Source organism: Cyprinodon tularosa, unplaced genomic scaffold (genome assembly GCF_016077235.1).
Source record: "Cyprinodon tularosa strain WSP-4 unplaced genomic scaffold, ASM1607723v1 ctg154, whole genome shotgun sequence".
Classification (NCBI taxonomy): Eukaryota; Metazoa; Chordata; class Actinopteri; order Cyprinodontiformes; family Cyprinodontidae; genus Cyprinodon; species Cyprinodon tularosa.
In genome coordinates, this window is record NW_024038375.1 from 261,821 (window position 1) to 277,342 (window position 15,522).

Genomic DNA, 15,522 nt, shown 5'->3' on the forward strand with positions numbered 1-15,522 from the left:
ACGAAACTTTTTTTGGAACGTCATTGAACAGCGCTGACGACCCGGTGAGTAGCATATTTTAAAAAAAGAACGTTTAAGGTTGTTTTAAGGACATTATCGGACATGCTCTATGCAAGCCATTCTAAAGCAGCCAGGGGTTGATTCTAAATGAGCCAAAAAGCAGAGACAGGAGCAATTGTCAAACTTTTGGTGTCGATCATTCGATTTCATCCTGGACACTACAGAAAATGGGCTTAAAGTGTAAAAAACCGAACTTCTCCTTTAACTCTGATTGGACCTACCGGTAGGTAAAATTGATTGAACTAATTGATAGCAGCCATTATGAAACCGAACAATCAGAGTTCCCAACTTTTGGCTAGATCAACTTAGAGTTGCGGATTTGTATCTGAATTTGTTACCCCTTCTTTATGAAACGGACCCCAGGTGAAAGAGGGAAAAATGTTCTTGCGGAAACTATTAAAAATAGCAGGTTGTTGCAGTTAATAAAGATTAATAATCTAACTGCTTGACTTGGTTTATTGATCCATAACCATTCTCGAAATCTAATGGAAATATATCTGTAAGTATTACTAGTCTGGGTAAAATCTGACCCGTCTGCTAACTGCTGACTTTCATTTCAAGTAGCCAGGCTTCCCTTGATCCCAGCATTTTGTAGTTAAATGTCTTTCACTGCTTTCACACATTTATGGCAGCTGGACAGTAGCTACACTGCAAAAAAAATGTCAATCTTAATAAGTCAATTTTTCTTAAAATAAGTGCATTTTTTCTTAAATTGAGGAGGTAAGTGAGACACTTTGCCAAGACAATTTACATTTAAAATAAGAAAAAACAATTGCATTGTCTTATTTCAAGTAAGTTTTATCTAATTATCTTATTTCAAGAATAAAAATACTCATTCCATTGGCAAATCCTCTTACTTATCTGCTCAAATTAAGGGTAAATACACTTAATTTAAGAAATCTTTACCTATTTCTAGATTGTTTTTGCAGCGTAATAGGGTCTCTAATATCCAGAGGAGACCTGAGAGACATTTTTGTTCTTTAGCTAATCCATCTATACTCTGCCCTGTTTTTATCTAATGTTGTAAATCATTTAGTTTTTTTCTAAAATACCATCTAACAGGTGTTAAACAGAAGTGGATTGGGCTAGGTTTCTGTAATTACGTAAACTTCAGGGCAACAAAAATATTTTGACAAATTCAACTGCAAGAAATCTGCTTTCGTTTTTTTTTTGCAGAAATAAACATGGTGTTTTTTTTTGCAGCCTTAAAAGAGTAATCATATTTTAGCAATCTACAGGTGCTGGTCATAAAATTAGAATATCATGAAAAAGTAGATTGATTTCAGTAATTCCATTTAAAAAGTGAAACTTGTATATTATATTCATACATTACATACAAACTCATATATTTCAGATGTTTATTTTGTTTAATTTTGATGATTACAAATGACAACAAATGAAAATCTCAAATTCATCATATCAGAAAATTAGAATATTGTGAAAAGGTTCAAAATTGATGGCCCCTGGTGCCACACTCTAATCAGCTAATTAACTCAAACCACCTGCAAAAGCCTTTAAATGGTCTTTCAGTCTAGTTCTATAGGCTACACAATCATGGGGAAGACTGCTGACTTGACAGTTGTCCAAAAGACGACCATCGACACCTTGCACAAGGAGGGCAAGACACAAAAGGTCATCGCTAAAGAGGCTGGCTGTTCACAGAGCTCAGTGTCCAAGCACATTAATAGAGAGGCGAAGGGAAGGAAAAGATGTGGTCGAAAAAAGTGTACAAGCAAGAGAGATAACCGCACCCTGGAGAGGATTGTGAAACAAAACCCATTCAAAAATGTGGGGGAGATTCACAAAGAGTGGACTGCAGCTGGAGTGAGTGCTTCAAGAACCACCACACACAGACGTATGAAAGACATGGGTTTCTGCTGTCGCATTCCTTGTGTCAAGCCACTCTTGAACCACAGACAGCGTCAGAAGCGTCTTGCCTGGGCTAAAGAGAAACAGGACTGGACTGCTGGTGAGTGGTCCAAAGTCATGTTCTCTGATGAAAGTAAATTTTGCATTTCCTTTGGAAATCAAAGTCCCAGAGTCTGGAGGAAAAGAAGAGAGGCACTTCATCCACGTTGCTTGAAGTCCAGTGTAAAGTTTCCACAGTCAGTGATGGTTTGGGGTGCCATGTCATCTGCTGGTGTTGGTCCATTGTGTTTTCTGAGGTCCAGGGTCAACGCAGCCACATACCAGGAAGTTTTAGAGCATTTCATGCTTCCTGCAGCTGACCAACTTTTTGGAGATGCAGATTTCATTTTCCAACAGGACTTGGCACCTGCACACAGTGCCAAAGCTACCAGTACCTGGTTGAAGGACCATGGTATCCCTGTTCTTAATTGGCCAGCAAACTCTCCTGACCTTAACCCCATAGAAAATCTGGGTATTGTGAAGAAGAAGATGCAATACACCAGACCCAACAATTCAGAAGAGCTAAAAGCCACTATTAGAGCAACCTGGGCTATCATAACACCTGAGCAGTGCCACAGACTGATCGACTCCATGCCACGCCGCATTGCTGCAGTAATACAGGCCAAAGGAGGCCCAACTAAATACTGAGTGCTGTACATGCTCATACTTTTCATGTTCATACTTTTCAGTTGGCCAACATTTCTATAAATCCTTTGTTTTTATTGGTCTTCAGTAATATTCTAATTTTCTGATATGATGAATTTGAGATTTTCATTTGTTGTCATTTGTAATCATCAAAATTAAACAAAATAAACATCTGAAATATATGAGTTTGTATGTAATGTATGAATATAATATACAAGTTTCACTTTTTAAATGGAATTACTGAAATCAATCTACTTTTTCATGATATTCTAATTTTATGACCAGCACCTGTATAGGCAGTAACAGCTTATATATTCTTTTCTTTAGCATGGCGCTGTGTTTTGTGATGGAGTTAGAATAGATCTTTTTCAGATGTCCCGTTTCTGTTCAGCTAAGCAGCCCATTTGATTTAATATATAAAGTTTTGCACTTTGGTTAAGGTGATTATTAAGAGATTATTTCCAGATACACTAACTGTAGTTTCACCTTTCACTTATGAAATTATGCCTAAATTTCGAAAAGGAAAAAATAAAAACCTGAGTGAAATTGCATAGAATGAAAGTATCCACTTTGAAAGACTATTAGTTGCACTGTGATAAATATTAAATAGAATTGTTATGGTTGTCTTTGAACAGTATTTTTTTATTATAAGAATTGTTGTCTGCACGTTTTTGTATATATTGAATTGAATTGATTTAGTGCAAAATCTAAAAGTCTCTAAGAAATCGCCCCAAGGCAATAGTAAAATAGGTGTATGTATACTTTGATCAAATGATCAAATCTTTAAACAAATTGTTTCATATTTTATTCAGAGGTATCAGAGTAATGTGAGCATGCCAGACCTGTTAAATTACTTTTGCACGGCACTCTATAACACAATACTTGAGCGGTGCAGTGAGGCCATTCTCTACAGCTGACACATTCGGCTATGCATGACTAGTTGCCCTATTGCTGTTCAAATAGAAGAGCGTTGTAAATGCTCTCATTTGACTGTTGGAATGTATTCCCCCAAAATGTTGAACTCCTTTTAAAGATTCATGTTGCCCTGCAGGTGTGATGCTAATGAGTTTAATTTAGATGACAGCATGATCCTGTTAAATGTACTGCTGCCAGAGCGAAGGGTGGAGGCATCTCTCTGCTGCTTTACAATGAGAGGTTTTACTCGGTGTTCCCGTTACAATGAGCTGTCTTTATAAATGCCTCTCTACATGTTTTGTGATAATGCAGGCAATTTGTTATGCATTAGACAAGTGGCCACAAGTTGTTCTCAGTGGACTTGATTTTGCCCGTATCTAAAGGGATCTTATGAAAAGGTGTCTGCCACTTTCAACTTTTTCTTTGTTGTTCTCATTAAGCTAAGCCTGAGGCTTTGCATAAATCACTTGAGACTCGATGTCTGAGCTATAGAAGTGAAGGTTATGAAGTGAAACTTCACCATGTTTTGCTAGAACAGCAACCACATAATATTTATGCTTTCTCTTTAAGTACAGAGTGCATAACTAATGAGACTGAAGAGAGAGATTGGTTCTGTACACTCAATAGTTGTGTTGATGAGCTGACTGTGGCGACACTGCTGAGGAGAGTTGGACTAAGGTTAGAGTCATGCAGCAGGTCAGTTTATTATTAAAGATAGGCTCTGTGTAAGCACCCTGATGCTCTATCTCTCCAGTTCTTTTCCCTGAAGAGAGATCACTCAGGACAATTGCTAACATACATTTTTTACTCAAAAGTTCTTATATTTCTACTATTGCTGCCAAGCTGCTATTAAGATTAGGGCTGCAACTAACAAGTAGTTTGCAAATTAATTAATCTTTCGATTTTTTTTTTTGATTGATCGATAAATAATCGGATAGACAAAGGCTCCTTAAAGAAAACTTTTTGCGAAATTAAACCAGTGGAATTAAAACTTTTCCTCTTGAGGAGTTCTGGATAGTACATATAGACAGGCAAAAACATTTGTATCTTAAATACAAAATATTTACACTTTTCTTTTATTGTGATATAATTAATGCTCTTAACTCCAGTTAATGATTAATTGATTACTAAACTAGTAGACGATTATTTCAATAATCGATTAATCATGATTAATCCGATTAATTGTTTCAGCCCTAACTAAGACCTTTAAACATGACAGGCTTGATAAAGCAAACTGTAGGATATCTATCCTCCAGAGGTCTTAGTTTTAAATACTGTTACACTGTTACACGATATAAGCTTAGAAGCATTTTTATTGTCGGTTTTTTTTTTCTTATTTACTATATTTATAATGAATGATAACTTTATTAGATTTTGCATTTCAAAATTACATTAATCTGCAAAATCCAAAACATTATAAGCCGTTTTAAGAACTGAGATTTAAGTTAGAAGTCCGAACCCTGTTGGTCAGTAAAACTGAGGGTTTTTATTTGGGTTAATATTTATACTATATAAGCAACAGTTAGGATTTCAGCTTGTAATTTAGAAAACTATCTGACAAAAACCTAAGAATTCAGTTTCCTGATGAAAAAAGTAGCTGATATGGAAAACACAAACAAGAACAATGATAGATATCACAATATCAAAAGATGATTTCCAAAGGTATAATCACAGATTTTTTTCTAATATTAAATAATCTAAAACAGTACTGTACTAAAAAGTAATCAACAAAAATAGTTTTCTCTTCTTTTCTTCTTCTTTGTAATTCTCCTCATGTAATCATGCCCATCATCCCCCTCAATCACTAATTTCTAAACTGTCACCATTGCTCCATCCTATTATCAGCCTCCTTCAATCTTTCCCTCACTCACCCCAGATAGCTGCATGGTTATGATGCAAAATGTTTGCCACTGCATGCTGACACAAGCCTGATTAATACCCGGCAAACATCTAGGTTGAGAAATACGTCCAAACAATGTCCAAGCCGGAATGAGGGCTGGTAAGTTCTTATTTTTAGTTTAAAAGAGCATGTTTTTTTTTAGCTCTAACTGGCAGATTTACAAAAGCCTTTTGCAATGGGCAACAAATCAACAAATAAACTGCTATTTACAAGCATAACATATTTTCCAGATGAGTTACACTGCAGCAGGACCTTTAATGTGCAATTAGAAATAATTTAAATGAATAATTGAATATTTTTCCACAGTGGAAAAATTTAGGATGTATCAGCAGCAAATCCAAGAAAAAAGGGGAAAACAATTTATACTGAATCAAATGGAACAGATTATGCTTCCGTTTTGGCCTTCAGGCATCTTGCGTCATTTAAAGACTTTATTTGCATTCTTATTATTTTCTATCCCGTTTATGGGACATAGATTAATTACCTGACAAGGATAAAACTGCTCCATGTAAATGTGGTCTCACTAAATCAAGGCTGTGCTTAAAAACTGAGTGCAATCTGAATAATATCTATGTGTGGCCTTTTATAATCAAAAGCAGATATTTTATTCATTCAACCCTTAAGTCTGGGGAGCCTTTTTCATTCAAAAGTTGGAATTATTTTTGTGTATAAAGATCCTGCAAACTGTCTTATTTCTATGCCTCAGGGAGAATGAATGTGTTTCACTTTGACTATGATGCATTTGATGTTAAATAATAAATGAAAGTGCGTGTAGTGAAATATAAAAAGTATTGCTGCAATATTGACTGTTGGTTAGCTGAGGTGAAGACAAATTAGCAGTGCTTAGTTATCAGCCATTTGACAGAACTGCTCTGAAATAACTTCTAGAGAATTTTAGTCAATGTGAATTTGTTAGACTGAAAAACCACACAGATCTTTCTTTTGCTGAAATCTTAATCAGAGAACTTAAAACTTATTGCTTATTTTTACAACTTTAAAGAAGTACGCTTAATGTGTACTTTCTCTTTTTTCCCACCCTTCTTTAGACAACCTCCATCAGACACTGGGCCTAAAGCAGGAATGCAAAGCACCCACGGAGCGGGCGACAGGTTGGCCTTCCACGATTCCAGTCAACATGCTGCGTCTCAAGGGGAGCAGGGACAGGGTCATGTGTCCAGGAAGAATCTGCAGGTCGACTTGGGCGGCGGCAGAACCGGAAGGTCCCCTTCTGCATCCCCAGACCGTGGGAGCGTCCCTACTTCCCCTTATTCTGTGCCTCAAATTGCTCCGATGCCCAGCAGCAAACTTTGTCCTGTCTGCAAAACCACCGACCTGATGGGTAATGGGGACGACAAACCCAGCTTCAACACCTGCACACAGTGCCACTCCATGGTGTGCAACCAGTGTGGCTTCAACCCCAACCCTCATCTTACAGAGGTAGGCAGCAGCCTTTTAAGGGATATTTTACTTTTTTAAGCAGTTTTTTTTTTTTTTGCTGTTTTATTGATTTAATCATTCGTTTTTATAAATTTTTTAATAAACTTTAGTGATATAATACTTGATATAACACAGAAGTTACATCGTGCTAAGGTTGGAACAACAGGATATTCATGATTAAAGAAAAATAGCCAAAATATTTTTTTTGGCAAAAATGACAAAAACATCATCTTGTTTTAAATTAAATGTGTTAAAGGTAATTTTCCAGGATGGTAATATGTTTAAAATGTTGTACATGAGAACAATCAAATAACAGTATTTTACCTTGCTTTCTATTCGTTAAAAACATACCGATTGCTGCATGGTTGATTCTAAAAGTTTCATTATATAATATATAAAATATAAATCAATGTAGTATTGCATGCACAAGGGTATTTTAAAGCATACTGCGGTTAAATTATCATTCTGTGGAACGATTGCTCTAATCAGTGTTGATATGCAGTTTTGATGATGACTATTGTTGCTGAGTTGGCTCTGACGGCCTCACAGTCTGTAATGCACCAGCTGAACAAGAGGGAACATGTGAGATCGGTTCCATGCTGGCTGAGAGCTGTGAACCTTTTGTTCTAGCAACACTTTGCCTTGATTTTTGAAATCTGTTGAATATAATTTGCAACTCTTAAGATGTGTTAATGTAGAAGAAATAGTGCAATCTGAGTCTTAAAAAGAGAAGAATTCATCAATCTGGTTGTATGATTAATTCATGTTATATAACACAAAATAGTCAATGTTGGCTTTACATGATGTTAAGTGATACTCCTCTTCTCATTTAGAAATGGGCTAATCCTTTATTGTGGTAACAGAATCTGACAATATAAAATTTCTGCAATCCCCCTTATTATCTTTCTCACTGTGTGGGTTGGCAAGATAAAGTTTGTCTTTTGCTAATCCGTGCTTGCCACAATTCTGGTAATTTTACTACTTATAAAGCAGTAGTTGCACATTTAGGAAAATAAATATTTTGGTAGCTATTTCCAAAAATTAGGTGGAGAGGAGGACAATCCAGGTCGAGCAATGAAAAAGTCTGTCCAGACAAAAGTTCCAACCATTAACAGTTCCAGCCCAACAACACAGACTTTAGGGTATTCACCCATTTAAAGAAACAGGATGAAGGGAAACTAGACAGGGCTTTTACTGTCTGGACTTGGATCATCCACCTTTGGTCAGGTGTCACAGTAAGTCCTATCTTGCCATCTATGTTGCTGTATCTGAAAAAAAAAAAATCACTGTGATAAACTTGAAAAAATGAAATTGATAGAGAAAAATAATTCCTCCTTGAAGATGAAGACTTTGAATACTGTATCATTTACCCTTGCATTTGATATATTTAATGTGTACTAGGATGAGGAACGTAACATTTGCTACGTAAATATTTTCAACAATTATTATTGTCTAGTGTTTCAATAACTGCACCCTTCATTTTCGAAAGGGATGGACCCATGATATTAAGAGTCTAGCTGGATCTACTCAGAGAGAGCAGTTAAGTCTTTTTCTATTTTTATTTGTTTTTATTTCCCACTTTGTGATTAATCATTTAGACAACAGGTAGGTAAAGACCTTAGGACAGAAGGACCTGACAGTTAGTGAACACATAATATTCAGAACACACACAAATTATAAATGGAATGAGAATAATTGAACAAATCTAATTCCCATATATCCATAACAGAGTCTTATGAAATGTACTAGGAGTCTTAAGAATAAGTTAATCAAAAGTATCACTATTACCAAAATGTACTACAATATTGCACCTTGCCTAAATATAAAAGCATAAATATCATCCGATATAACCCCATAACGCACAACATTGATGCACATATCCTAAAAATTATTAACATTACTGCAGCCATTTCCAAATCCAGTTGTAAAAACCAAACGAGGAGGACTCCACTCACAATACACACACTAAATTAAACACAGCAGCAGCAGTAGGATCCTACATAACAGTCAAATTTCTTACTAGCTGCCTCTTCAGTTTTTCATCAATGAGTCTTCAATTCTCTGCAGTTAGTTTGATGCATGAGTCTCTCACACAACTTGCAAGATTATGCAGCTGCCTTCCTACGAATCCTTTATGCCCTCAACAATGTCTGTCAGGCAAAGAAATTCAGGTGTGCTCACACCAGTGGCCACGCCCTGTGCTGCTAATAATTTGCAGGTCAGTGCAACACTTATTGCTTGATTCTTTTTCTTCTCCATGCTTAAAGATTACCTTATGATCTTATGCTGACAGTTTGGCTCTCTATACAAAGAGGCTCCAAGTGATCATATAAGTAGCTGACCCCCCCCCCCCAAAATACATCCCCTAACCAAGGAAAAAAGTCCCCCTTCTTCTCATCATCTACTAGGATTTGGCATGCAGAGATAAGTGATTGATCATCAATGCAGACAGAGCATCTGTATCATGTAGAATGGGACCAAAGAGTAGGTATGCCCCAAATTAACTTTGATTTTTTTTTATAGTGAACTTTATAAATGGGGTCTTAAGGGTTCTGTCTATATGTCTCTGTGTAAATGTTGATTTGTTTGTGTAATTTCTGCAGTATTTGACCTAAAACCATCCAGGTTCTGCCCTTTTGGGCTGCTGCAGTAGAATTTCCATATTTTTTGGAAGGGGTTTGGTTGATATCTGCATCAGAACTTTGAGGTTCCATCCAAACCCATCCATCCAAACTTTTTTTTCGGGTAAGGATTTTACCAATTAATTAGCATAGTGTTTAAAAGAAGCATTATTTTCTAATGATGGTGCCTCCTGTGGCAAAACACAGAACTGCAGCACTCTTCTGTGCCTTCTCATAACTTGTACCAGCAAAAAAGGTATTCAAATATGCAATTCAGTTAAATAAAGAAAATAGAGGGTAATTGAATCAGTCGACATTTTACTAACCTTCTTTACAAAGAGAGAACAAAACAATCCTAGCAGCCCTAATAGCTCAATGTTCTACCCTGTTCTGTTTAGAAAGAAATCCCTCTCACTAACTTAAACCCTACAGAAAAGCTGTGAATGTTGTCTGCATGATTAATCAAGATAATTACTGACAGTTAAAACAGTGAGAACAGTCTTTTTTCTATCCTAAACATTCCCTTATAGGATAAACAACTTCTCTTCCTTAGTCACCTTGTAGCCTTGCAGCTCTGAGGCCCGAATTAATGTTTTTATAAGTTAGTAAATTTAAAATCAGCTCTCATAAATCCATATATGTAAAAGGGAATTAATAGAAGATTGTTTTTTCTCAACACAAAAGATTTCTTTTTTGTTCACTTGACCTGGAGTTGCTATTGGTGTCTGAGTTGAGCTGGATGCTGGCCAGTTTGGAGTATCCACAAAATCCATCTTGAATATAATGCTTTGATTGCTTGCTAGGTTGGACCCATCCAACATGGACGCGCTTGACTTCACATTTGCTGAACAGTACAAAAACTTCTAACCCAAAGTAAATTCAGGAAAACAGGCTACAGGCTTATACAGTAAATGTATTGTCCCTGAACTACTGAGGTGTCAGTCTGCTCATCAAACTGTTTTAGTAATAAAGGGTTAAATAAAAAGGGCATTTTAAAGATCTATCTCTTAGTAAAATACTATACATAATGTCTCTTAATTAATACTAAACCAGGCCTATACCCTTCCACTTATTCACAGTCTTACCTCTCACCGTCCCTCTCAGTGTCTCTTCACACTGCCTGCTTTGGGAAATTATTCTAAATTGGTCTTAGGTTGGGATTTTCTTTTTACATCAAGTTTTCTACTTTAAGCAATCATATTGAGTTATTGCATCATTATTTCCTATCAAATATCTTATCAAGGCAGGAATTAATTAAACAAATTTCAATCATAAATATCAATCACATTCAGTTATATACATCTTTAATACAGTGCACGAATATTCAGTTTACAGCATCATTTAAATAGGAAACTTAGAATATTCCATTGGGTCGTTGAATGTGCAGTAGAATTGCATTTCATTGGTGATATATTATGAAGATCAACCAAAAAGTTCATAAATTGAGTAATATCTTCTCTAGTCTATCTATGAAGTCTTGCTGAAGAAATTGGCCTCTTGTATCACATATTTGAAACACTGTAAAGCAAGAAGTCATAATTTCCAACATATTATTTGTTAGGAATGTGGATAATTTTGGCAAGAAGATAGATAGATGTTAGAGAAAATGATTTCTTAGTGTACAACACGGGTTAAAGGCTGGACTTACCAAGTTACAGGTTTCAAAATACTGAAAGAAAGGTATTAAAAGATGTGGGTAAATACCCTAAAAGGACAACCAAGATACCTGTAAACGGCCAAGCCAGGTCAGGAAATGTAGTCTTCATTAGCAATTAGCACAGAGATGGACTGCAGTGTTGCAAACCAAATCTAAAGAACTCCAAGGCTCACTGAAGTATACTAAGGGTATCAATATTAATACATACTGGGCCTGAAAATGTTTTTGGACCTTATTCATCTTTAACGCAGTTGCTGGTAAAAAAAAAGGGAGCTGAGGCCCATTTTATGAACAGGTAGTTGAGAAAGCCTTTTGCCTCTATCCCGAATTAAGCCCCTTTCCTATGAATTAGGCCATGCCTCAGTGTTACTGTGGATCAAGTGTGGCTGTGTCATCTGTCACAAAGTTTCACATCAACTTCAATGAGTCATTTGGCAAATTTGCAACAATGCAACATTAGTATAGCTGGCCTATAGGCTCTGGGAGCAGCCAGAGGCTTTTTACAAACCAAGTTATCGAAAATATATTAATATTTTTTGAACAAATGCAGTGTTTATGTAAATATATGGGGTAATGGCTGTGTTTAGGCTTGAGTGCCCTTACGCATGACTGTAGTATAACTCAGGAGGCTGCCATTGTTAGAGGGAAGGAAAGCAGGCGAGAAAGGCATAAAAAGGACATGGAAAAAAACCCAACAATAAAGCAAGAGACAGAAAGCGGAGAATAGATCGTGGCAGGGATTGAAGGAGAGCGAGGGAGTAAAGAAAACAGCGGAGGTGGGTACTTTTCAGCTTAGCATCAGTGAGCAGGACAGATGCTGAAAGGAAGAGAGACATTGAGGGAAAGCGCTCAGCCTCTGGAGACCTGAAGATTTATCCCCATAACCTTGTTAACATAGACTGAACCTCAGCTTTACTGTATCTCATCACTTGGAAGTTAAATTGATTATTGGCTGATCAAGGTGATGATATCAAGGATAATGATGGTTGGAACTGTGATTATTGTGATAGTGGCTGCTCTGGATAGTCATGCGGAAAAGGTCAGCTGGAGAAGACAGACAAGTCCTCTTGATTCAAAATATTTAAGAATTACTTTTTCAAGGTCATAAAGATCTTTGTAATCTTTCCCAGATCATAATATTATCTCTGGACTTTCAAGGAAATCTAGTTATGGCAGGATTATTCACTTGCTGACATGTTTAGTCAGAGATCATAACGTTCTTTGTAAGAGGTCTGTCTGTTTGCAATTACTTTTTGCAAGCCAAATGAACTCCCAAAAATAAAAAAAAATAAAATTTTTGATTGATTGTAGATCACAACTCAATTCAATTTTAAATTGTGTTGGTTTGTTGTTTTTTGATCCACATGAAGAATAACACCAGTGAATTCTAAAATTTTATTAACAAAAGCAACACTAATCTAGAAGTGGAGAACCACAGGAAGTCAGTTGAACTTTCTGGTTGGCCCGAGGGGAGAAAGAAGACTGATCAGGAAGGAGTTGGTTGAGGACAATTAATGACTGATTGATTTGCTTAGAGATTAAGGGGAAGTTGCATGGATCTGTATGTGGTTTGATTCAGCGGGCTTTGCAGACTGTACCACACAGGTTGAGGGGAATATGAGTGAGACCCAAGAGCATTGGTTATCGCAAGAGACGTTATGCTGGAGAGCGACAAGCAGGTAATTGAGACTGAGAACTGCTCAACACAGATAAAGCTTTTTCCATGAAGATCGGAGATGAACTGAGGTTCACTGGTTGTCTGGAACAATAACAGAGCCCACATTAAAAGAGATTCACAAGACGAAAACTTTCAACAAGAAGGATATTCCTGGTTTAGTTATTTGGCTGGAATGCCATCAGGGTAATCCTCTGGTGAAGAGAGATGATCCTTTGCCTCCTTATATACATGCTAGTCATCTCTTTTGATAAATGTTCTCAGTTGTGCAAGAAAACAGGTCGGCCCAGCCACCAGCAAAGATTCTCTCTGGGAAGCTCACTCACACCAGAAAAACAGCAAACCTCCAGAGAAGCTAACATAAATTCAGTTTCTTTTTATTTCGCCAAATCACAACATATGTCTTCTCGAGGCACTTTTCAGGGACATTTTAATCAGATAATGTAATTGGATAGGTATAAAAGTTTCTATGAAGAAAAACCAGCTGATCAGTCTGAAGTCATTGATTTGCAGGACATGCTTCTGCTGGATGAACAGGTGGCAACAGTAGACATGCTTGCATTGTGTCGTAGACTCTACTGCAATCCGTCACACCAAGCATGCATGTAGCGACAGCGGAGAGGAAAAGTCCCATTTAACATCAACAACCAGGCTCAGGGTGAGCGGCCATCTGTAGAGGGCAACTGGGGTTCAAGGGCACAGGAGCAGACATAAAAGACAAAGCAGTTATATGAAAGATGACGGTTAACTCGTTCTATGGATGGCTTTGTCCAGGAAAGAAACAGTTAAGGATTTTGTTTTCATGTCAAAATAAGAAAGAGAGCACATTCAATCAGTTAGATTAAACGCTGGTCCCAAACCAATGTTAAGGAGAGAAACAGGACTAAACTGAGCAAACATCTCTCTGTTTTTAACTATAAAATGTATCAAAAATGAATGTTTTAAGGCTAGCCTAAATAATAACTGATATAACAAACAGGGGTAATATGTTGATGTGATGATAGCGTTGCAGCCTTGCAGGAAAGATATTTCTTTGGTTGAGTCTTTTCTATGAACGCTATATATCTCCCTAATTACCACAATTAAACTAGCCTTGCATTTAGAGAGTAGCAATGAGATGATTATTCCTGAATTATGTCAAGCAACTTTAAGACAGGAATGTAGCTCAGATGTAAACAACAAGTAACAAATGGATGTCATATGCCACAGTGTGTTACAGGGTTGTCAGTCAGGCTGAAAGGAACTGTTTTATTTACAGATTTAGTCTGACAATTGAGACCTGCAAGCAATCTTGCAGTTGACTTCTGTTCACATGTGATAATATTCTCCTGGAGATAACTTGAGAATTAAATGAATGTGCTCAGTCTTTAGACAAATGTAGTTTAAATGAAGTCTAAGATATTGTTGTGTATGAGCAAGCTAGAGATTCAGAGAGGCGAGGCAGTCTGAAGACAGGCTTCAAACAACAGAGAACACGAGCACAGAGGGAGAAATAGCGAAAATACCACAGACACTCCCCAGACGCCATTCCCCCACCATCATACAGGAGAACATCTGCTTTATAATTGGTCCAATTTCTATTTATAGAGCCTACCCTCCTTCTGTCTGCAGCATTTGCCCGGTCCTGAGAAGCTACAGCTGAAAGGAGAGCAGTGTGAAAAAGCTATGTGGCAGCAGGAGGAGACAGAGAAGGAGAGAAAACCATCATCATAAATTAACCATAATAGCTGCAGTGTTTATAACACGGCAGAGCAAATCTTCAACAATTCAGCACCTGGGAAAAATAGAAAACAGAAAATGTGCTAACAAATAAAACAAACAACTTTTACGCAGGGCTTGGTGTTCCTCCACAATGAAGATGATTACAATCCCAAAACACATGAATTCAAAGAAATTAACTGAGGAAATCATGATTCAGTTTGGTGTTTTTATTCCCTTTTGACCCAACAATCCAACAAGCTGAGATTTATTTTTAGCAAATACTACAACACATGGTTACACCACAAAAGAATCCATGTAGGTATCAGGAGTATTTAAACATACTTCATTTAGCAAACAGCAAACAAAATAACTTATTTTTTGATGTCTTGGTATGTAGGGCCACCTCAAACTACAACTTATGACACAAAATATATGTTAAGGTCATCCAGATTTTTTTTAATTGATCCTTCCAGTAACCAAAACCTTTATATTCAAACAAGCATTTGTAGTTTAAAGCATATTTTTAAGTAGTTCCCGATGAAATCATTCCAACAACATGGGGGGGTCGATCTGGGTTGGGTGTGGTTAATGTGGGGATCCACTATTCCTAGAGAAGTCCATGGGGAGACCAATAGATGATGATCTTCTCTAAGCCAACTACTAGGTTATACCTGCTTCAGCTTATTGTTGTTCCTCAAAGTTTTTTCTTTGGGGTCATGACTGCTGGTGAATGGTTCACATAAAAAAACACATTAAATATGGGATGTTTAGCCCCAGATCAAATGAAACATAAAGTATCTTTCCGGAAAGACGTATTTTATGCCAACAAATATTAAAATGATTGATAATATCAGGGTTTAGTTGTGGTTTTGGACCCAAATGCAGAGGCAGGAATTCATGGAGACACCAGGGGAAAACAATCACAAGGAGCCAGAGTAAGACGATGTTAGACGAGGAACCAGCACTAACGAGCTGATTGGGAGCAGGTGTGAAGAGAGCAGTC

At 36.9% G+C, this 15,522-nt stretch overlaps 1 protein-coding gene across 3 annotated transcripts in view; it reads left to right on the top strand.

The window, feature by feature from the left end:
* The window catches only part of bsnb (bassoon (presynaptic cytomatrix protein) b), a 122,825-nt gene that overhangs the window by 12,520 nt on the left and 94,783 nt on the right, over positions 1-15,522 (top strand). For all 3 annotated transcript variants that reach the window (XM_038279856.1, XM_038279855.1, XM_038279857.1), the window contains exon 2: positions 6,475-6,865. In XM_038279856.1, coding sequence (XP_038135784.1) covers positions 6,475-6,865 — 391 coding nt within the window. The remainder of the gene's footprint in view (positions 1-6,474; positions 6,866-15,522) is intronic.